General features: G+C 35.3%; 1 protein-coding gene across 2 annotated transcripts in view; it reads left to right on the forward strand.

Moving 5' to 3' along the window:
- The window catches only part of NAV2 (neuron navigator 2), a 442,768-nt gene that overhangs the window by 229,190 nt on the left and 190,506 nt on the right, over window positions 1-23,072 (forward strand). For both annotated transcript variants that reach the window (XM_051965599.1, XM_051965600.1), the window contains 3 exons: window positions 8,512-9,595; window positions 13,181-13,293; window positions 19,045-19,153. In XM_051965599.1, the coding sequence (XP_051821559.1) occupies window positions 8,512-9,595; window positions 13,181-13,293; window positions 19,045-19,153 (1,306 nt within the window). The remainder of the gene's footprint in view (window positions 1-8,511; window positions 9,596-13,180; window positions 13,294-19,044; window positions 19,154-23,072) is intronic.

Genomic DNA, 23,072 nt, shown 5'->3' on the forward strand with positions numbered 1-23,072 from the left:
AATGTTTTTCTTATCCCAACTTTTTATCTCTCCCAGCACTTAGCATGGTACTTTGTACACAATAGTTGCTTAATAGATTTTTGTAGTTTTGCTGTCAAATCATGAACTTTATGGAAAACCAGTTTTTTTTTCCTACAGCTGTGAAATAAAAAGTTCCTGTGTTTATAGTGTCTTGGAATTGAAAAATGAATGCTAAAGGGATTGACCTGGGTAACAGGAAGGCATCCTAAAAACAATCTGCCATCTTTGTTGCTGTAGTCCATGCCCTTTATAAAAAAAAAAAAAAAAAAAAAAAAAACTGGTTTCAATTATTCTAACAAATTTGCATGCCTGAGATTGACAGCTTGACAAATTATAGGAAATTGCAAACATTTTCTCCAGTCCCAATTATCAAGCCCATTCCCTAAAGAGTTCAGTGGGAGATTTAAGCCTGAAGCCTTCATGGATGGGGATGAGGAGCGGGGGGTTCCCCTTCCTCAAGGATTGGCTTATTGTAATAGGAATGTTCATTGGGAGCACAGATCAGCCAGTACACGATACTTTATCCAGTGATGCCTTTTGGCATTTTGACCAGACCACCAACGTATGCCTAACTGAAATGCTGGGAACAAAATAAACTTGGGACCGGCATTTGCCTTTAGAAAGGGAGGGGTGGGGGGCAAGGGAGAAGACATGCTTATTTATCCAACCTAGACAGTATTTTCATTTAAAATGTATTTTGGTTATTGTAAGTGAAGGTTAAGGCGGGTTTCTGAAAAAAACAAACATCATTCCTCTCTGGGATCAACCCCTAGCTTTAAAAGAAGGGGAGGGGGGAGAAATCCTTTGCTTCAAGGTAACCTATCTCTAGCCTTGGTTGAATGAAACTTTCTCCTCCACACTAGTGGTTTGTGGACTGGGGTGATGTTCATTAGAAAGCACAAGATTTAGTTTGTGTTTTGTTTGGGGGGAGTACTTATTCAAGCAGATCCAATCATTTTGACATACAAATGATATATGTGAGAAATTTTTAAAACTATCAGGAAAACAAATTAGTAAATCAGACTCTACAAGTTGAAGATTGGGGCTAATTCACTCTTAAACCCTGATTGGCACTTTGTAATTTAGTTTTAATTTAATAAGAGCTTGCATTTATATAGTGCTTTGAGATTTGAAAAGTGTTTGATATAATTATCTTTTTTTGATTCTCCTAATAGTCCTACGGAGTAGGTATTGTTGTTACCCCTGCTTTATTAGAGCTCTAAATTGAGAACGGGAGTTTAAATGATTCACCCAGTCTCATAGGCATTAAGTGTCAGAGATAAGATTTGAATTGAAGGCTTTCTGACCAGAGGTCCCTTACATTATACACTACACCTGTAAAAGAGATCACATATACTTAAAAAAAAATTGCTCCATCATTTTCAATAAGTTCTTTTATTTTCTTCCCCCAACCCCTTATAACGTAAGTATTTATCTCATATAAAGTTTTTTAACAGAGAAATTTATATATCATCTATTCTTGATAGAAAAAAGTATATATTCATAAATTTGTGGACTGTGATAGATATCAGTGAAAGCAGTTCTATTGATTTTTAAAGTAAGCCCATTGGAGTTTTGCCTAATATGTTTCTGGCACTTTGGAGCTGTGTGTGAATTTCCTGGGGTTGAATATAACAGTTTTATCCACCAACTGTTAAATATTAAGTGAACTTTGGAAGGTCAACATATTTAGAGATAGGTATGAATCCATCAAACTTTGGATGGTCAATGACTGCATGGATTTTCTTAGCCTAACCTTAGGCCTGCTGTTTAGGTATTTGGAAAATAGGCCTCAAAAAGTACCTTCTCTCATTTTACAGATGAGGAAACAAAGTCTCAAAGAGATTAAGTGGTCCATCCCAAGTTAGTAATAGGACAAAAAAAATCCAATGATGTTCCTGTTATAATATCCTACTTCATTAACATTGTAAAGGGCACCACAAATTGGAACACTTAGGATGGGGAATGCCAGTTTTCCAAAGAAAGGAATTGCCTTCAGACAGCACTTTTTAAAAGATCGAGGTGATTGTGTGAGTGTTATTATCTCAAATAACAGTCAATTTAGTGAGCATCTGTTACAATTGACCTTGGGGGGAAAGCTCATGACATTGAGCTCTTTCTGATAAGTAGATAATTAGGAACACCACGAGAGCTTTGTGTCTTTTATCAAAATCAACGAATGAATACTGGAAAGGAAGATGTGATCCTTAGATCAAAAAAGCTGGCAACGTACTTCATAGGGTTTCAGAACTAGAAAACATCAACTCACTCCATTCTAAAGATCTTTTTAGTTCTGGTGGCTTTATATATTGGCATATGTCTCATATCAAGGAAGCATAGATTTTGGTCCTTAGAGTCTAAACAGGCAAGTTGACATTCTGGAACTCTGAGTTCTTATCCTGGTTTTCACAAACCAAGGGATATCCTAAAAACAGAACAGGAAATATTGTGTTGCTGTTTCTTCCCATGTAATTTTGAGGCTCTATAAATCAGTGACTGGTTCTCTAGAGTAGATCTGGAAATGATTGTTAGTACTAAGTAAATGCTCTTTGAATACGTAAAATGTCACATGAGAAAAAATACTCAAGTAGAGAGATTTTAATACACAAAGGTAGATAGCTTGTCTCTTAGGGAAAACAATAATAGATGATGAAACATCATCCATAATTTATTTATGTCTTCCTACACCTTATAAGTTCCTTCCAAAGCCAATAACCATTTACTAGACAAGTGCAGTGTCCTGGGTAATGTATTTAGTGCTGAAGATATATAGGTTGAGGATCTTACCTTCTGATAGAAGAAAGAAAATGTAAACAAGTAAGTCTGAAATATGTACACAAAATTAAATGTAATCAATTTAGGAGGCTTGAGAGCTCTAGAAACTGGTGGTCAGATGTCAGGATGGCCCTTATGTAGAGGATGGCACAGGAGTTGAGATCTGAAGGAACTTAAAAATCCTAATAGGCAGAGGGAGGAGGATTTTATCCCAAATGATGGTGAGGTCTTCATGACCTCATTTGGAGTTTTTTTGGGCAAAGATACTAGAGGGTTTGACATTTTCGTTTCCAGCTCATTTTAGTTATGAAGAACTAAAGCAGACAGAGTAAAGTGATTTGCCCAGGGTCATATAGCCAGTAAGTGTCTGAAGCTAGATTTTAACTCAAAAAGATGTCTCCCTGACTCCATCCCTGGCATTCTATCCATTGTTTTCACAAAAGAGAAAAATGGAACATCTCCAATGGAAAAGAGCACATAGGATTCTTTGGCTATTGAACAGAGTAAAGGAGACTTATATACAACCTATTAGTAAACTATATATATATATATATATATATATATATATATATATATATATATATATATATATAATGTTTATTGATATATTATAAATATTGGAGTCAGTCAATATATAACCATTGATTTAGAACCTATTAAGTGCCAGGCATTGTGATTCATTTTTTTAAATTTTATTTTAGGGCCAGATATTAAAAGACTTCAAATGCTAGAGAACTTTATATTTTACCCTCAAGGCAAGTGGGAGCCGCAAAAGCTTCTAGAGCAAGAAAATGACATGGTTTTAGATCTCTAGAAAAAGCCCTCTGGCAGTAATGTGGAAGGTAGACTGAAGAGAGGACAGATTTGAGATAGGAAGACTAATCAGAAGTTATTAAATTTGTCCAGATAAGAGGAGATAAAAACTGGAATTAGTAGGATGACCATCTCTATTGGAAGTTACAGCAGTGTAACTACAAGAGGAGAACAACAACAACAAAAAAGAATGGCTAATCTGGAAATTACCTTAGTTTATGAATCTTCCTTTGAAGTATTATAATATGTGGTTATGTTATATTATATTCCAGTAGTACTATATGAAATTATATCAGCTATGAATGAGTTCTACAGAACAAAGCGAGACTTGAGTCATTTTTTCAGACCTACCACATTGCTGATCCAAAGAAGGGGGAGTGGAAGTGGGAGTCAGAGTGATACCATTCTGATTTGAGTGAAAACAGCCTAGACAAATAGAGCCTTGGTCAGTTCCCTTCATTTCTTGACACATAAACAGAACTTCCAAGTGCAACTTGGAGCATTTTGCCCACCTCTATAAATGATTATTTTGCCTGCCTCATTGTCTTTGGTGTCTAGTACCTACCTATTCCTAAAGGATATCATATTAAAGTTTGAATAAACTATTTGTAGTTATCATTGTAGTCTCCCCAAATATTTAAGTTCATTAATACAAAGTGAAGTGAGCAGGACTAGGGGTCATTATACACAGTAACAGCAATATTGTATAATAATCAAGTTCATCATTAGCTATTCTTAGCAATAAAATGATCCTAAGGACTTACAATGAAAAATAACATCTGCCTCCAGAGCAAGAACTAGTGGAATTTAAATGTCAAAACATATTATTTTTGACTTTATTTTGTGTGTGTGTGTGTGTGTGTGTGTGTGTGTGTGTGTGTGTTTTCCTTTTGGTCTCTTTCTTTCACAACATGATTAAAATGGAAATAAGTTTTACATGATCATACATTTATAAGTTATATCAAATTGTTTACCATCTGAGGAAGGGGGAAACACAGAGAAAGGAAGAAAATTTGGACCTCAATTTAAAATATATACATATATACGTTTAAAATTATCTTTACATATAATTGGGGGAAATAATATTTTTGAATTTACACATATATAATTTATGTGTGTGTGTGTGTGTGTGTGTGTCCAGTAGTTCAATAACAGTTAACATGATCAAATGGACTATAAGAAAGTACTAGGTGGGCAATTAATTAATCACCTGATCCATATTCAAAATAGACTTTCACTTGTTCATCTCATATGGCTTCTATTAAGCCATCTCATATGGCATCTATGTGATGACATGCAGTTTAGAGATTACAGTATCATTGGGAAAGCCAGTTCCTTATTAGGCAAAGGGTTGGCTCAAGAGTCAGATGTGGCCATTGATTTTATGAAGCCATAGTCCACATTCGCTACCACTTTCTGGTGCTACTAAATCACACAGGGACTGCGTACACAAATCCCATCTGAGACATTTTTGGAGACAGCACTTGTCATGGACACTGAGCTGAGAGCAGGACTGATATGTTCAGTCAACAAGCATTTACTCCATAGCTATTATCTGCCTTGTTCTAAAGATACATAAGACAAAAGTGAAACTTCCTTGCTCATAAAGAGCTTACCTTCCATCAGAAAAACAGTGGGCATATACCATCAAAAATAGATACAAAGTAGTTGAAGAGAGGACTAGAGGTGGGAGGTAGAAAAAAGGAGAAACTGTTAAAAGAATCAGTTATGTCTTCATGTAGAAAGCATGTGGCATTTGAATTGAATTTTGAAGGAAATTAGAATTTTAAGAGATATTGAGGAAGGGATGCATTCTGTGAGGGATAGCCAGGAAAAGTACAGAGATAAGAGATGGAGGATCATGTATCAGGAAGATTAAAAAGGCTAGTATAAATGGACCGCAGAATATAAAGAGTAGAGTAATATGGAATAAAGCTGGAAAAGTAAAGTGTTCATCTTAAGTTCTGGTCCCTGAGGGAGTGACTGTACCATGTGTGCCACTGAAACTAATAGGTTGTTCCTGCTGATATTGGTGATCTGAGTTTCTTTTTGAATATCGGGTGTCCTGGGATTCAACTATTTATAATTGTTTTTTAAAAAGCCTCATGGGAAACTTGCTGTGCCCCATTAATTATTATTATTTAGAAATAATCATCAGACACTGGGGAAGCCTATTGCTTGGGTCAAATTTGGTTTTTTTGGTAACATCTTCTGTTTCCCAAGGGAATTATTTGTTTTCTTGGCTTTCCAAATTCACAGACCCCGTGGTCTGAATGCCCATGAGGCTGTCATCAGGGAGCATCTAGCCCCCTCCCCTCCAAATCCGAATTACCAGTAAGTCGGGAAGATGTTTTCAAACATTGGGAGGTCTGTTTTGGATCACACCCGAGCTCTCTGAAAATGAAGTGAAGCAGTTCTTATGTGGTTACAAGAGCTCCATGATTTACAGTGTTGGACTCACCAGACTGCTCTTGCCTCTGCAAAAGCCCAAGCCCTCAACAGCCGTTTATTTTTAAATTATAAAAAGCAGCTCTATGTACCGTGTACTTGGTTGCTAGAGGGCAGAGAAACATAGGTTTGAAAAAAGGGAAAAAAAAGAGAGAGAGAGAGAGAGAGAAATGCCGTTAATCCCCAGCAGGCTCCTGGTAGTAGAGCAGTTATGGATGACAAAAGTTAATTAGAAACATGAGCAGTTTAACTGAAAACATTTGTGACAATTGGGAGTGCAGCGTCTCCAAAAGGGTAAGTTCTCAAAGACAAACATTAATGGAGAAAGTGACTGCTGCTAGGTAAGTAATCTAATTGCAATCTTTTTTTCCCCCTTAGGTTTTCTCTTTAGTTGCTGAACTGTCTATATAAAACTAAAAAGATTAGACTTGGGGTACGGGATGTTAGAGTATCTATGTTAGAGAAGGGAAAGCAGAGAATTGGGGTTGAGTTGGGATGCCGGCAATAACTGCCACCAACCTTTCTTCCAGCTGGATTCACTTAGGAGATAGAGATGTATCATTTAAGTTTGCCGCATAAAGACACTGTAATTTTATTTAAAAAAAAAAAAAAACTGGTTAGCCTCAGTCTGTAATGGAAATCCACATTTGAAAACACGCTAATACAAGTAAACTCCAGTTCTTATTTGAAAGCATTTTGTGGCTTTAATGATGAAAAAAAAAAAAAAAAAACTTTTGGGAGAGCATTGCTTGCTGAGAACCAAAGGGAAGTCTTTGCTTTGGGATATAGCAGTGTTCCTCATGTTTCCCTGCCTGTGACAGAGTCCTGTGAACTTGTCCAGCTCTCGTCTAGCTTGTTGTAATCCAGTTGGATCCCAGTGTCTATCTAATAATGTCAGTGGAATCAAATGTGTGGATTTTGGGGTCCTAGCAGACTTCTCATTGGGGATTTTCTTCTCTACTAAAAATTAAACTAGTAATACTTTCTCATCTCACGTTTTGAACTGACGAAGATAAAGAGATTTTTTTTTCTTTTTACTAAAACTGGGATTTCATTTGTATAGTGAAGACTATGAGGAATCTTCCTTTACCAATGCAGGTCAGCACCTATTCTTAGACAGTTGTTATCTTTAAAAGGGAAGAAAAAATTGGAAAGCTTCAAGCTATTTGTATGGCTATATTCAAAAATATTTTATAATGTGATTTCTTTAAATGCAGATTTGCCTACTTAATTATTCTTTTTTTTTTTTTTTTTTTTTTTTTGGAGTAGAGTGGGTCCAGACCCATGATTTCAGCAGGGTAAAGAAAGTCTAGTGTGGATATTCCAAAAAAGTCACAGAACAACATTTAGAGTTGTTTAGAGCTTTAGAAAGACACCAAGAATCTCAGAGCTCTTAATTTAGAGCCTTGAAAAGTTACCTGAGGCACTAAAAGGTTAAATGACATGCCTTTGGACATCCAGGTACAAATGGGCAAAAGGACATTGTCCAGAAATGTGTCTGAGGCATTCTTGAACCTGATGTCAAATTCAATTCCCTACCCATTATGCTACATGACCTCTCAATTGTGCTTTATGGAACCTGATATCAAAAGCAGTGCACATTCTTTAAATATGAATCAAAAAATAGTTCAGAATGTGATCTGGAATAAATTAGATGTAGAGAGGAAAGTAGTCTAGGATTTAAAATATAACTATAGATAATTCTTAAGATAGGTGATTTAGATGACATTTTATTTAGATCTTGAAACATTTGTAGTCTAGTACTTCAATTTCAAAAGATCTGTAATTGCACCTAACATGTACCAAATATCATCCTAGATATCAAGCATACAAATATAAAGAATCAAGCCATCATTACTGTTAATGAGCCTGTGGAAATAGTAAACACATTCATAAGCATATACAGAATAATTAGTTTTAAAAGGGAGGGTGAATACAGATAAATATAAAGTAGTTAAATCAAAGGCAGTTAGGAAGGGAAAGTACTACAAATTGGGAGATCAAAAAAGGCTTTATATAGAAGAAAGTGTTGGAGCTCAGTCTTTAAGGAACAGAAGGATTTCAATAGTTGACAGCATAGGAAACAGACAGAATTGTGGGTACTGTCTCCATTAAGGATGATTTCAACCTCTCTATACTTAGACTAGGTAGTTTTATGAGTTGCTCTGATTATATAGATTTCTCACCTGATGATTGGCTCTCACTGGACTTGAACTGGTTTTCAAATTATAGGCATGCTGTACCCATTATTGAAGCTACCTGAGTGTGTTCAGATTAGACAGAGCACAACTTTCGAAGCCCCAGGGCCATTTCCATGCTATAAAGAGAAATAGGAGAAGGAATATTGTTGGATGGTATCATTTAAGATTGTGTAGAAATAACCTCTTTGTAACTTTTCTTAGTGCAACGAAAGATTTATAATTGTGTGTATGTTTTTCTCCTCTGTTTCTCCAGAGCCATCAGAAAGCCCCACCTCTTCACACCCAGGGATGAATGAAAATGCACCTGCCTCATTTCAGAGTAGCAGCAGTCCCACTTCTGTTCATTGCAACAACTCTTCAGCCATCCCCCAGCCAGGCTCAGCTGCAAAACCCTGGCGAAGCAAATCCCTCAGTGCTAAGCACACTGCCACGTCTTCCATGCTCTCTGTAAAGCAGCCAGTGCCAGAGACACCCAGACCCCCTTCCGAAAATATCAAGCCAGCTCCTAACAACCAGAAATCAATGCTTGAAAAATTGAAGCTCTTCAATAGCAAAGGAGGATCCAAAACAGGGGAGGGTCCGGGCTCCCGAGACACCAGCTGCGAGAGGTTGGAGATGCTGCCCACCTTTGAGGAGAGTGAGGAGATAGAGGCCACCAGTCGAAATGTCCCCACCACCAGCCCAGCTTCCAATAGCCCCAAAATCGCACTTAAGGGAATTGCACAGAGGACATTCAGCCGAGCTCTGACCAATAAGAAGAGTTCCCCCAAGAGCAATGAGAAAGAAAAGGAGAAGAGCAAGGATACTATCAAGAGAACATCTGTCACAGAGAAGCCAGAAATAAAAGAGGAGCCAAAAGAAGAACCAACGGGAACCACTACCACAGAGATGCCCAAAAAGTCATCGAAGATCGCCAGCTTTATACCCAAAGGAGGGAAGCTCAACAGTGCGAAGAAGGAGGTGCCGACCTCCTCCTCACACAGCGGAATACCAAAACCAGGGATGAAAACCACACCTGGGAAATCCCCAAGTGCCCCACCACCTTCGAAGGAAGGGGAGAGAAGCCGAAGCGGGAAACCTAGCTCAGGGCTGTCTCATCAGAAGACCCCAATGGACAGCAGGCGCTCAAGTTCTTCCTCCAGCTTAGCCTCCTCAGAGGGAAAGGGGCTTGGAGGAATGGTGACCTTGAATAGCAGCAGCAGCTGCAGCCAGACTGTCAATGGGCCAACTGGTACCACCCAGACAACAGGAAGTAATACTGTCAGTGTTCAGCTACCTCAGCCCCAACAGCAATACAACCATCCCAACACTGCAACAGTAGCTCCTTTCATGTACAGGTAGGAGTCATTCCTTTGGGACTTCTTCATTGTTGAGCTAAGGTCATTGGATAGTTCCTTAGGGAGGCCATTCTGGCTTAGCTTTTTCTGGGTAAATCTACAGCACCTAGCACAGGGTGACGATGAGAACAATCACTCAGTAAATATTGGTTAGGATAAAAGACACTTTTTTTTGACATATAAGTCTTTTCTTTCCTACTCCATTTAGTCAATTGCTACAGCCAATCAGCAAGTACTTCATGAGTACCTAGCACTGTTTAGGAAACTATGAAGGATACCAGTAAAGACAAAGCAGTTTTTTATGCTTACATTTTAACGATGCCTCAAAGCACTAAGCTGTATCAATTGAAAAAATGTATATGTGTATGTATACATATGTAACATTTGTATATATTGGTACATATAGTATTGTGTATGTGTATATACGTATATACAGTTATATGTGTATGTATATATATATATATGTAAATATATATATACACATACAAATATATAGACATATATAAATATATATTATAAATGTATTGCAAGAAAAAAATGCTGGAAGTAAAACCACTGTTTCCAATTATTTGCCCTTAAAGTTCATTGGTACAGATAGGAGAAAGAAAACAATTATTTCCTTGTAAATTGATAATCGTGATTTTCCTATGGTTGGGAGTTTACAATTTTTTGTGGCAATAGTATTAAGACCAAAGAGAGAACAGTACAAATAATCCAATACAAGATTGTGTTGAAAAGGGCCTTAAGGTTTCTTCCTCGATTGCAGACTCTTCAAAGGCAGGGGGTGTATCTGTAGCATTTCTGAACCAACAGTTGGGTTCAAGGTAGTTGTAGGATACATTTTGAAGTGCTGGCTGGACAAAGGAATGGAGTGTTGCAGAAGTTCCAAGAGAGCTCAATATACACTGAAGACATTGGGGGAGAATATGAATTAGGCAAAGGTTGATTTATTTCAGATCTAGAGATATATTGGGAAAAGCATTGGGTTCAATGTGAAAGAATATATAGTGATCAACTAGATTAGAGACAGGCAAATAGAATTTAAGTCTACACTAATAGAAGAGCAGTAATGAGTAACTCTAAGAGGCTCAGAGGATGGAGTGCCTGGCCTGGAGTCAGAAGGATACATCTTATTGAGTTCAAATCTAGCATCAGACACTGGCTGTATAATCATCACTTACACCTGTTTACCTCAGTTTCTTCATCTACATGTGAATTGATGAAGAAAATGGCAAACCACTGTAGTATCTTTGCCAAGATAGGGTCAAACAAAAGTTAGCGTGAACAAAAATGACTCAACAATAACGAGTGTCTCTGAAACTGGTACTTAACATTTCCTTTATAAAATCCAATCTAAGAAGCATTCATAAGTAGCTACTATGTGCAAGCTGCAGTCAGTCAATAAACATCTATTAAGTACTTACTACATGTCATTGTGCTAAGCTTTAAGAAATACAAAAGCAAAAAATGAAATAACTTATTAAAAATTTCTGACATCAAAGAGCTGGAATTCTCCTCTGAGCATACAACATATAAAAACACACACATGTCTATATTTAAACACTGGTCTTCATGTTGCTATGTTACTGAACAAAAAATTCCAATTTTCTCCTCCCCCTTTCTTCTTCTGTAATCATGTAAGTTTGTAGAAGTTTCACCTGTCTGGCGCTTGAAAAGAATGGCTATGGTTTGGGATCCTCATAATGAAAAAAACAAACAAGAAACCTTTGTCAATTGGCTAAATGACAGGAGTGGCTAGACCTTTTGTCATTGTTTTTTTTTCCTCTTTTGCTGTCCCTCTTGTCCTTCCGTGAATGACAAGACTAAACTTATTAGACATGAGATTGTCATCTCTTTATTAATTCAAGTAATATGTTCAGCAAGCCAGACAGAAAAGAATACAAATGCTTAGATAATGACTCACTGCTGATCTACAGACAGTGTTTGAATACCAATATTCTGTGAAGCATGAAGGCAGCTGCATTGCCACTCATAAAAATATTATAACTAATAACATATTGGCAGTGTTAAAAGTAATGCATATATACCTAAGTATTTGATCTAAAAAGCATAAATTTCTATTTTTTTCAGAGGTAGCATTTAAAAAGAAACCATTACCAATTATGCAGAAACTCCAGTTTATTTTTCTAAAATTGTTTTTGCCAGGATTATTTTAAAATCCACAAAACATATTCAAAGATATATGGTAATATATTTACAAGTGCATATTTAATTTTAAACTCAAAAGAGAAGGAAACCATGTAATAGATAAAATCTAATGAATAATAATCAAGGGAAAGAAACAAGCTTCCACTTCATTCAATCAAGAGACATTTATTAAGTGCCTATTACATGCTGGGCACTATGCTAGGCATTGGGAATAGAGAGACAAAAGCAAAAGTCCTTGAAAGAGCATGCAATTTTATCTTCCAACTTATCTTTTCATTTCAGTGTGCCTCTTGGATTGTCATCTTTATTTCTTTAATATATTGACCTCTGAAAGGTAGTCCCTCACTTGTCGGAGCCACTGTATTTTGCAGTGACCTTTGAGTGTGCAATTACTGTCCATTGATGTTAAATCTGGAGAGAGCCAAAAGTACTTGAGAATTTATGTATAATGACATCCCTCACTTTCAGACCAATTGTGGTGGGAAGTCAGCCAAAATTAGTCAAAAATTAGCATCATGGAATACTTTTAAAGATGTAGTTTTAGTATTATTCATCAGTCCACACTCCAGCTGAACCCTTTCTTCATAAATAGTGTTATTAGACTGAAATAACATAAATTGTGATTAGTAAGATGCAAATTAATAAGTGAGTCATTATCTAAGCATGTATGTATTTATATATACTGTTCCTAAATGAACAGAGATGTGTGTATGTGTCATATTTTTGTATGTGTGTTTATATCATGAAAAATTATTTGGTTTCTTGAAGGGCACAGTGCTTCCCCTTATGATTTAATGCAAAGATGAGAACATTTTGAAAGTAGTTATTTAGAAAGAATATTGATTTCAGTCAAGTGCTGAGATAATAATCAAAGACCCCTTTTATGTCAAAAAGTTGGAACCCTGATTCAAACCTGGCTAGCAAACACACCTGCACTGAAAGCATTCTTCATTTGTTTTCAAATAACCCTTTTAGTGAGATGTCACATCAGGTGACAAATTTAAGGTGTTCGTAAATGGAGTTGCCTTTTTTCCACATCTATGATTGACTCCCTTGGCAAGGCTGATCACTTTTAAGTTGGTGTTTGGTGCTGATGTTATCCCTACCAAACATCTCATGTCTGGCAGAGCTGATTACCTTGTTCAAAATTCAAAGAAGCATTTCAGTGCCTCATATGAGGGATTGCAGGCCTTCCATTTGGACTATGAATATTTAATCTTTTACAGTTCAGTGACTGTTTCCGTTTCTAGGACATTGCTCAACATGGGACTAATGAATTATGTAAAGTCAGTCTGCTGGTCTCTCAATTTGAATGTGTGCTGAAATGGTAACAGAGTCAGTTGTGCAGATGTTGTAGGTGATTCGACTACCTCTGTCTCTATTGATAAATGTTTCTGGTTTGATTTGTGTGTAAAGGTCACAGACAGACAATGAAGGGAATGTCACCACCGAGCCCAGCACAGCGGGAGTGAGCATGGAGCCAGTACTCTACACCAAGAGTGGACAATCTGGCCTAGAAGAGCTCGCTGGTAAGTCTTCGATGAGTTTGGGAAATTCTGAGTGTGGTGGTGATAAAATAAAGCTATCAAAAGTAAGGGAAAGGACAAAGAAAGAAAAGCTTGCTGAAGTGTCACTAAGACATATCATGAGATGTAATATTTAACTTTATTTTCCTTGCCTTGCCCATATTTCTCTTTTCCAACCTTTTTCCTTTTTTCCTTTTCATCTTCTTTTCCTTCATTGCTTCTTTTTCCTGCCCTTATTTTGAATTTTCCTTCCCTTTCTGTGCTTATTTTTCCTTCCTTCCTTTCTTCCTTTTCTTTTTTCTTATTTTTCTTACTTTCCTTATTCTTCCTTTCTTCCTTTCCTCACTTCTTTTCCCTGTCTCACTTTTTTCCTCTCACTCCTCTTTCTTCCTCCTTTCCTTTTTCTTACTTCCTTCCCCTTCATTTTATTCATCTTCCTTTTCTCTTCTTTCCTCCTTTTTCTTCTTTTCCTTCCTCATTTTTATAATTCCCTTTCTTATTTTTTACCTTTTTTCCTTCTCTTTATTCTTCCTTTCTTTTCCTTCTCTCTTTTTCTTAATTCTATTCCCCCTTTCTTTTTTCTATTTTATTTCTCTTCCTTTTCCATCATTTCTCCATTAGTGTCTTCTTTCTTTCTTCCTTATGACTCTCTCCCTCCATTTTCCTTTTACATTCCTTTCCTTTTCTTTTTACTTTTCATCTGCCCCTTCTTTCTTCTTCCCCTTTTTCTTTTCTTACTTCTATTCTTCCCCATCATCTTTTCTTCCTTTCCCTCTTGCTCCCTCTTTCTTTCTTTTTTCTTCCATTATTCTTCTCTTCCTTCCTGCTTTCTTTCTCCCCTCTCTTAATTGCCATAAATGCCATAGTTGTTCATTATCCCCTATATTTTATTGAAAATTAATACCATCACATTCAGTCTGCCATCTATTGTCCCAATATTTGTATATAATTTTCCTAGTTATTGACTTTTTTAAAAAATGAAAGGGGGTAATGTATAATAAACCTAGAAGTGTAGGTTGAATCCAATTTAGAAAGAGCTTAAATGTCAAATAAAGGAATTTGTATTTCTTCCTAGTGATAATAGGGATCCACTAGCATTTATTGAGCTGGGGAGTGACAGGGTCACATTTATACTAGCTGTCCAAATCATAACTCCCCTCAAAAAAATGAAATTTCAGTTTCATTTGTTGGCCTTGGAAAGCCAGAGGAACTAATTAATCTTTGTTACTTGTCGAGAGATCATGAGAATAGAGACAGAGAAAAACCTGTCTTCTTATAAATGAAGATATAGACATAACAAAGATAAATTTACTGCAAGCTGCATTACCAAGATACTGAATGGTACTGTCAGATTGGATTAAATTGATAAATAGTATTCTTCTTGAGAGCAGAAATTAATACCATGTGTGTTTAGAAGCTGATAACTGAAAGTATTTGATCAATTGTAGTTTGCATGTCTTTAGTTATGTAAATGTGGAATTTCCTTTAGGTACTCATAGTTTAGATCAATCCAATGAAAAATACATCTTAGAATTATACCACAATAGTAATAACAATTAAAATTATAATAAAAGATAGTATTTATATAGCAGTTTAAGGATTGTAAAGTACTTTATCTGCATCCTCTCATTTGAACTTCTCAGTAACACTATGGGGGTAACTTTAGATGTTATTATTGCCATTTTATAGACAATAATTGAGACTCAAAGAGGTAACTTTGCACAGTTATTCAGTATCAGAGTAAACTCTTATGGTTCATATAATGTATAACATTTGGCTACTGAGTTCCATTCACAAACCACTAGGCTAAGGGGGAATCTCATGATTCAAACATTTCTTTATTAAGTATTTATTACATGAAAGTACAGTTATTCCTTCCACATTGTGACTTTTCCCATTGTGGTTTCAATAGAGCATGGGTCAGTTTAAGAAATTAAACAGACATTTTTTGAGAGTTTTGTGGAAGCCACAGACAACATACAAAAACCTACAGATGACGAGAGCCTATGGACAAATGATTAACTCATATTTTACATTAAGGTAATGTAAACACCCCATAAAATAAAAGGGTAAAATTCATACTTTTTATTTGGTATCAAAAGAGGCCAAAAAACTTTACATGGATTTTTCAAATGGAGGAGGGTGCTACACTCCTAACCCCCATGATGTGAAAGAGATAACTCTAGTTGCAGTAAGTGTTGGACACATGAAAATGAATTAAGAGTTGATTGTTTACAATTTAATGAGGGACTGAGACATCAGAAAAACATCACAGATTCTAAGTAAGTGGTTGTTGAGTGAATGAATGAATAATATGAAGTATCATATTGAAAGCTTTTGGTGAGTATAAAGGAATCATGAGACTTTATAGGAGGGAGGGATCAATGAATTGGGATCTTCATTGCTGCCCAAAGTGACTGCCCAGGAGAGGCAGGTCATTGATGGCCCGAAGCAGTGGCAACTACTAGACTTGGAAATCTCCCCATTAGAAAAATTAGAACAAGCACTAAAATATAGGTCTTTAGCTAAGAGATGTTATATGGATAATATCATTACCAGGCGAGGATAGTAGATAATTCTTGGAGTAATTTTTTTCTTACTCCTTTCATCAGTCAATCAGCAAGTATTCTTTGATGATGCATAGGGTCATACATGAGGTGCAATATAAAGATTAGACATGATTCCTTCCCTCAAGGAGCTTATAATCTAACAGGGACCAATATTAAATTAATTCATGTATGTATAAAATATGTAAATATGTAAAATTATTATAAGTTAATGGTTACAAGGAAAAGCTAGATGGCACAGTGGATACGTTAGTCAGCCCTGGAGTCAAAAGGATTTAATTTCAAATCCAGCCTCAGAAACTGGATGTGTGACCCTGACTGCATAACCTTGGGCAAGTCACTTAACCCCAATTTCCACCAAAGAATAATAATAATAGATTAATGGTCACAAGTTCATTTTCTTCAACAGGAATATCCATCTATCTATCCATTCAAAAAGCATTTGTTAAATATTTCCAACGTACCAGACACTGAGCTAGGTATACAAAAACAGAAACCAAATCATCTCTGCCTCCCAAGAATTCAGTATGAATTTAATTAAGGGATTATAGTTTTTCCTATTGGCTTATCATCATAACAAATATTCAGTTCATTTCTTGGAATTGCGTAGAATGGTCAGTAACACTTTGGCAATTCTGCAAAGATAAAATGTTGCTGAATTGACAATAAAATAAATGTAATTAGTTGTGTAAGTGGAGGACAAAAAATATATTATTTTGTGGTGATTTGATAGTTAAATTAGAGCTCCATTTTTACTTTAAAGGAATATATTTCTTTTAAAGAGTATGTTGGAAAATGTAAGTTAGCTTATTTCTAATACTCAAGAAAAGTACCTTCCAAAATTCTTACTGTCATGAATAAGGGAAAAACTAATAAATATTTGAGTTGATTAGTCTTTGGAATGTAATATTTATTTCAAATATAAAAATAAAATGTTATCTGGTATTTCCAGAGAGGCAACTATGGGGTAGTGGATAAAGAGCCAGTCTTGGAACCAAGAAGTTGTTATTCATTCATTTCAATCACGTCCAACCCTTTGCAGCCCCATTAGAAATTTCTTGGCAGAGATACTGGAGTGGCTTGCCATTTTCTTCTCCAGCTCATTATAGAGATGAGGAAACTGAGGTAAACAAGTTAAGTGACTTGTCTATTGTGACATAGCCAGTGAGTGTCTGAGGGGAGATGTGAACTCAGGAGGAGTTTTCCTGACTCCTGAATTCCAATCCCTCCTCTCAGACATGTTGACTGGATGAGTCACTTGACCTAAGACCAAGATCTCTCATTTCATGCAGGGACTTCTCCATTCATCTTGATATCTTGCCACTAAGCCTCAGATAGCTCTAGAGGGGAAAGTGAGGCAGGTCACTTTGCATAGCCCTTCCCTCACTTAAATCCAATCCACTTGCATGTCATGGTATTGTCTCCTTGATGTCATGATCCTCTTTGAGACTGAAGAGCAACAACAGTTGCTCTATATAACTACGAGTTGCACCCCCTATAGAATTTCCTATCATACTTTGCCCTTAGCAAATTTTTATTTTTTTAAAGATAATTTAGCAGTCTTCAGACAAGGCTACATTTGTAGCCAAGACAAATATTATCTTGTCCTGCCTGAGAACAAAAATTCCATAATCTTCCTAAAAGTGTGTTCTAGGAGTTAACCATGTGGCCTGTGAGAAATAGGATAAATTTTTCTCATTTCTCCTAACTCTATTATGTAGAAATAGAAAATATATTCATTTAATGATTTCCCTGTCATTTTAGTGCCAGCCTAAACAATCCCCTGCTTCTCTTATCTTTCATAAATAGGTTACCTTTTCATTTTTTCAAAGTAGTTTTTATTATTTTCTTTCTAAAATAGAAAAAAAAATTTAATTCTTTTAATTTTAAAAAAAATTCTTCTTTACACTGTGATGGCCCAAACAGGACACAGAATGCCAAGTGCTAATGAGAAAGCAGGTGTCTTTTTTGATTAATCCTTGTTTTTCAGTCCACTGCTAATAATATTTCTCACATATGAAGTGCTTTAATCTCTTAATAAACACTTTAGGAGCTTTATTATAGAGTACAAATATTGTTATCCTCATTTTTCAATTTAAGAAACTAAGGTAAAGTGACATAGCTATAAAACTAAAGATAGGACTTGAACAAGGTGTTATAACTTCAAATCCCTCCCTTCTTTTTTTTATTGTACCACCCTCTGTGACTAATATATCTGATTTCATTATTAAACTTTCCGTAAGTGTGTTTCCTAGATTAAAAAAAATCTATACAAATGAATGGAAAATCATCCTAAATTTAAGCGAGTCCATTTTAATTACCTGCTGGCTTCAGATGTTATTACTCACTCAGTACTAGAACCCACTAAAATTGGGAAACTTGAGATAATTACAAACCTCTGCCTTAAAAATAATGAAACTGATCAGACTTAGGCAGTAAGAAGTTAGCTTCCATCAAAGCACATGTTTATTATTTATCCGAATGAATGGTTTGGATTAAATTAATTTGTAAGCCATGGGGAAACAAAGCTAAAGTCCGTCCAACTGGACATATGCTTACAGTTGATAAGATTCAATATTTTGCTCTATAACTTTCCCCTGGCACTGGTGGAAGGTAACGCCTGAGAAAAAAACAAGTTTTTAAAAGTAATAAATGGACTGTATGTAAAGAAAACCATATGCTACATTTTAAGTTGATAACCAGTTTCACCAAAAATCATTGCTGTGATCCATTACCATGAGTCAATTAAGCAGTATAGTCAATAGAGTAATGGGTCAGGGAAATCTGAATTCAAATCCCATCTCAGACTTACTTGTGTCACTGTGAGCAAGTCACTTTTTTTGACTTAATCCTGACTAAATTTCTTCGTCTATAAACTGAACTGGAAAAGGAAATAACAAACTACTCCAGTATCTTTGCCAAGAAAACCCCAAATGAGTTCCTGAAGTTTGTGTACAATTGAAATGATTGAACAAAACAACAAATATCCCAGAATTGTGGTGAGGAACAAATGCAAAAGTGATTTGCAAGTCTAAAAGTGCTAGGTATATACTTGCTGCTATCATTATCATCACCATTACCATCATCATCATCATCACTCCCCACTATTCCATAGAGACTACATGTTAAGCAGCAGCGCTTAGTTGTGACTGCTCCTTCTAAATTTTTTTTTTTTTTTTTTTTTTAGGGGAAGATCCTGAGACTCGGCGACTTAGAACTGTGAAGAACATTGCTGATTTACGGCAAAACTTGGAGGAGACTATGTCCAGTTTACGAGGAACTCAGGTTACACACAGGTAAGCAGCAGCATGAATAATGTCTATCAAATCAGCACCTAATTCCATACCGTTAGCTCCGTGCCAGCATGTACCACCAGTCAAATGATTAGTATTGATAACTGGAAAAATGAAATTGATTTGAAAGCATACTGGAATTCAGAAAGAATTACATAGAACATGAAAAGGAGAATTTTAGAAAACAGATTTCCATGTAAAAAGGATTTCCAAAATAAGCTTTCTAAAAAGATTGTTAAATGCATCAGATGATATAAAAGCCAGATAATAAAATAGATCCAGTAGTTATTTAAATTTGATTTGAGTTACATTTTAGAAATTTCTACAACACTTGTATACATAGACAGGTGAACTCTATTTAATTTTCTTGTTTATATACATACTTAAAATTCTTTTATAAATCCCTGGAATGGTGTTTATCATGCCCAGTTATACATATATAAAAATAGGGTAGTCCTTTTAAAATCCAGATGATATTTGAAATATGTTTAAAATGTATATCTGGATTCTGTTTGAACACAAATCAGTTTGCTTTTAAGGAAACTTAATCAGGCTATTTTAAAAGTTGGGTAAGAGGTTTAAATGAACATCACTGTTAGCAATATTAAATTATTCTGGCAGATTGAGGTTGTGTACTTTAGCATTGTTTACCAAAGCTAAGTTTGAGTTTCCTTTGTAGAACTTCCAGTGAGTCTATTTTGATTTTCAAGTTTCAATTAATATGACAGCTCATTATGACTAATGAATATAGCCATGAGGCCCCCAGACTTCCCCACTTTTTATAGTGCTAACTAAATCAGGGCAGACCTCATGTCTTGGCCATGCTTTGCGGAACACATGGGACCAAAATCTGCTAACGGAAAATTTTACTTAAGGTATTTCGGAAAATTCATTGTCCTCCTCACATTAGTAGGGTCCCATGATATTACCATGAGGAAGTATGGATTATATCCTGTCAGGATATATACATTAGTGTCCTTTAGGAACAAATAAATGTTTTTCTTATATCCCAGAATTCACTTGTTTTCTGAGTTCTTTTTGACCTATAATGTGAATTTTTTATTTTACTTGAACATATATGTTTTTCATATTTTGAGGCCTTTTGTCCTGTTATTTCTCAAGAGAAGCCAGTTATAGATACAAAACAAGGTTCTGAAAATGGCCTTGATTGACTGCATTATCTAAGAGATGTTCAGCTATATGAGTTGTGGCTAGGAAGGATGATTAGCAACACTGCTAACTTTACACTCATTTATTATTGATTTTTGTTGTTTAATCATTTCAGTCATGTCTGACTTTTCCTGACTGCATATGGAATTTTCTTGGCAGAGATACTGAAGGGTTTTGCCATTTTCTTCTGCAGCTCATTTTACAGATAAGGAAACTGAAGCAAATAGAATTAAGTGACTTACACAGAGTCACACAGCTAGGAAGTGTCTGAAGTTGGATCTGAACTCAGAAAGATGAATCTTCCTGACTCCAGACCTGGCATTTTATCCACTGCATCATTTGCTGCTCCCATGCATTTATTAAGCACTTATTATATTCTATCCACTGTACTAAATCCTGGGAAATTCAAAGAAAAGCAAAAGACAATCTCTTCCCTAATTTTTTTTCTTAATCTCATGGAAGAGACAACCAAAAAACAAATATGTTTGGATGGGAAATGTTACCTTGAAAGAAGGAAAGTTGTGAAATAGAACCTGGAATGAAAAGATAAATTGGAATCCCTTAAGTCTTATTTTCATCAGCCCTACTATTCTCAAGTTATTTGCTTTTCTGAGTTAAAAGTAAACACTTCGTAGTCTACATGCTCAAGGACAAAGACTTAGATAGGTTGCTGTGTATAGCAGGGGAAGAATTATCTACTTTGATGAAGTTACTATTCCATCAAAATATGAAGATCAGAAAAAAATTTTTAAATAAAAATATGAAAATCAGCAAAACACTAGATGCTAGTTTAGGAGATGATTGTGGGGGGTAACGTTACTAAAATGATTCCTTTTGGATCCATTCATAAAAAAAAATTCATTCTGCATTTCTGATGTTCAAATGCAAGATATGACATGTCTCTGACAGTTTTTGAATTGTCTAATTTGAATCATTTTAGAATACTGACTTGTTTTATGACAATAGTTTTATTGCCTTGTAACATGTGCGAAAAACTCTTCTGCCTAAGTATAGAACTTTTAAGGTATGCATTCGATATAATGCTCTTTGCTATTTTTTATTTTTTTAAGATCTTTTTAAAAAAACTTTAATGTAAAGTCATCTTTTTTTAATTAAAAAAATTAAAAGATAGGATAATCTTTTTAAAAGCTTTTTATTTTCAAAACATATGCACACATAATTTTTCAACATTGACCCTTGCATAACCTTGTGTTTTAGATTTTCCCTTCCTTCCCCCCCCCCTTTCCTAGATGGCAAGTAATCCAATATACGTTATACAAGTTAAATATATATGTTAAATCCAATATGTGTAAACATATTTATACAATTCTCTTGCTGCACAAGAAAGATCAGATCAAAAAGGAAAATAAATGAGTAAGAAAATAAAATGCAAATGAACAACAACAAAAAGAGTGAGAATGTTATGTTGTGATCCACATTCAGTTCCCACAGTCCTCCTCCTCTCATCTAGCGTAGATGGCTCTCTTCATCATAAGATCATTGGAACTGGCATAGGATACGCTTTTTTTTTTAATGTTTTAAGATAGGATTATAAAGCAGGTAGGTGGCAAGTGGATAAAGTGTCAGATCTGGAGTCAGAAAGACTTAAATTCAAATCCAACTTCAGATACGAGCCACATGACCCTGGACAAGTCATTTAACTCTATTTTAGTTTCTTCATCTGTTAAAAAGAGCTGAAAAAGGAAATGGCAAACCATTTTAGTATCTTTGCCAAGAAAACCCCAAAAGTGGTCATGAAGAGTTAGATACAATTAAAATTGACTGAACAAAGCATAGGATTATAGACTAGACCTGTGATTTCAAGGGATAAGAACCATCCAAGTGGAGAAACTTTAATCCACAAACTCAGATGTGCACCTTCTCCATAACTTTGAGTCTTTAAGAGTTTCCTAGAACATGACCAACAGGATGATTTCAGAAAAGCCTGGAGAGACTTACATGAACTGAAGCTGAGTGAAATGAGCAGAACCAGGAGATCATTATACACAACAAGATTATATGATGATCAATCCTGATGGATGTAGTTCTTTCCAACAATGAGATGATTCAAACCAGTTCCACTTGTTCAGTGATGAAGAGAGCCATCTATACCCAGAGAGGGGACTGTGGGAACTGAGTGTGGTTCAGAACATAGCATTTCTACTCTTTTTGTTATTGTTTGCTTGCATTTTATTTTGCTTCACCTTTTCTCTTGTGCAGCACGATAATTGTATAAATATATATGCATATATTGGATTTAACATATATTTCTACTATTTCTACTTGCCATCAAAGGAGGGCATGGGGGAAGGGGAGGAAAATTGGAACACAGGGTTTTGCAAGGGCCAATGTCGAAGAATTGTCCACTCATGTTTTGGAAAAATAAAAATAATTTTAATAAAAATTAATAATAAATTTAATAAAAATTTTTATATTTTAATAAAAAATAAAATGGCAGAATTGAGTAGAAGGAAAAAAGTGGGATGTATTTGAGAAAATGTTCAATACTTTCAATATTTTCCAAGTTGCTCATTGTCATAAAAAGGCCATTCATTTAATGTTAACATTCTCCCAGTGATTCTACATAATTGTGAAACATTGTATTCCATGATAATGGAAGAATCAAAATTTTAAAAATCTCGACAGCAATAGAAAGGATGCTTGATAGATGTAAGTTAACTATAGTCTGATGCCAATAATATAAAAAATAATAAGTTATTTTAATAAATAATTTAATAATTAAAATAATTAT

The sequence above is a fragment of the Antechinus flavipes genome, chromosome 6, assembly GCF_016432865.1.
Source record: "Antechinus flavipes isolate AdamAnt ecotype Samford, QLD, Australia chromosome 6, AdamAnt_v2, whole genome shotgun sequence".
In the NCBI taxonomy this organism is placed as follows: domain Eukaryota; kingdom Metazoa; phylum Chordata; class Mammalia; order Dasyuromorphia; family Dasyuridae; genus Antechinus; species Antechinus flavipes.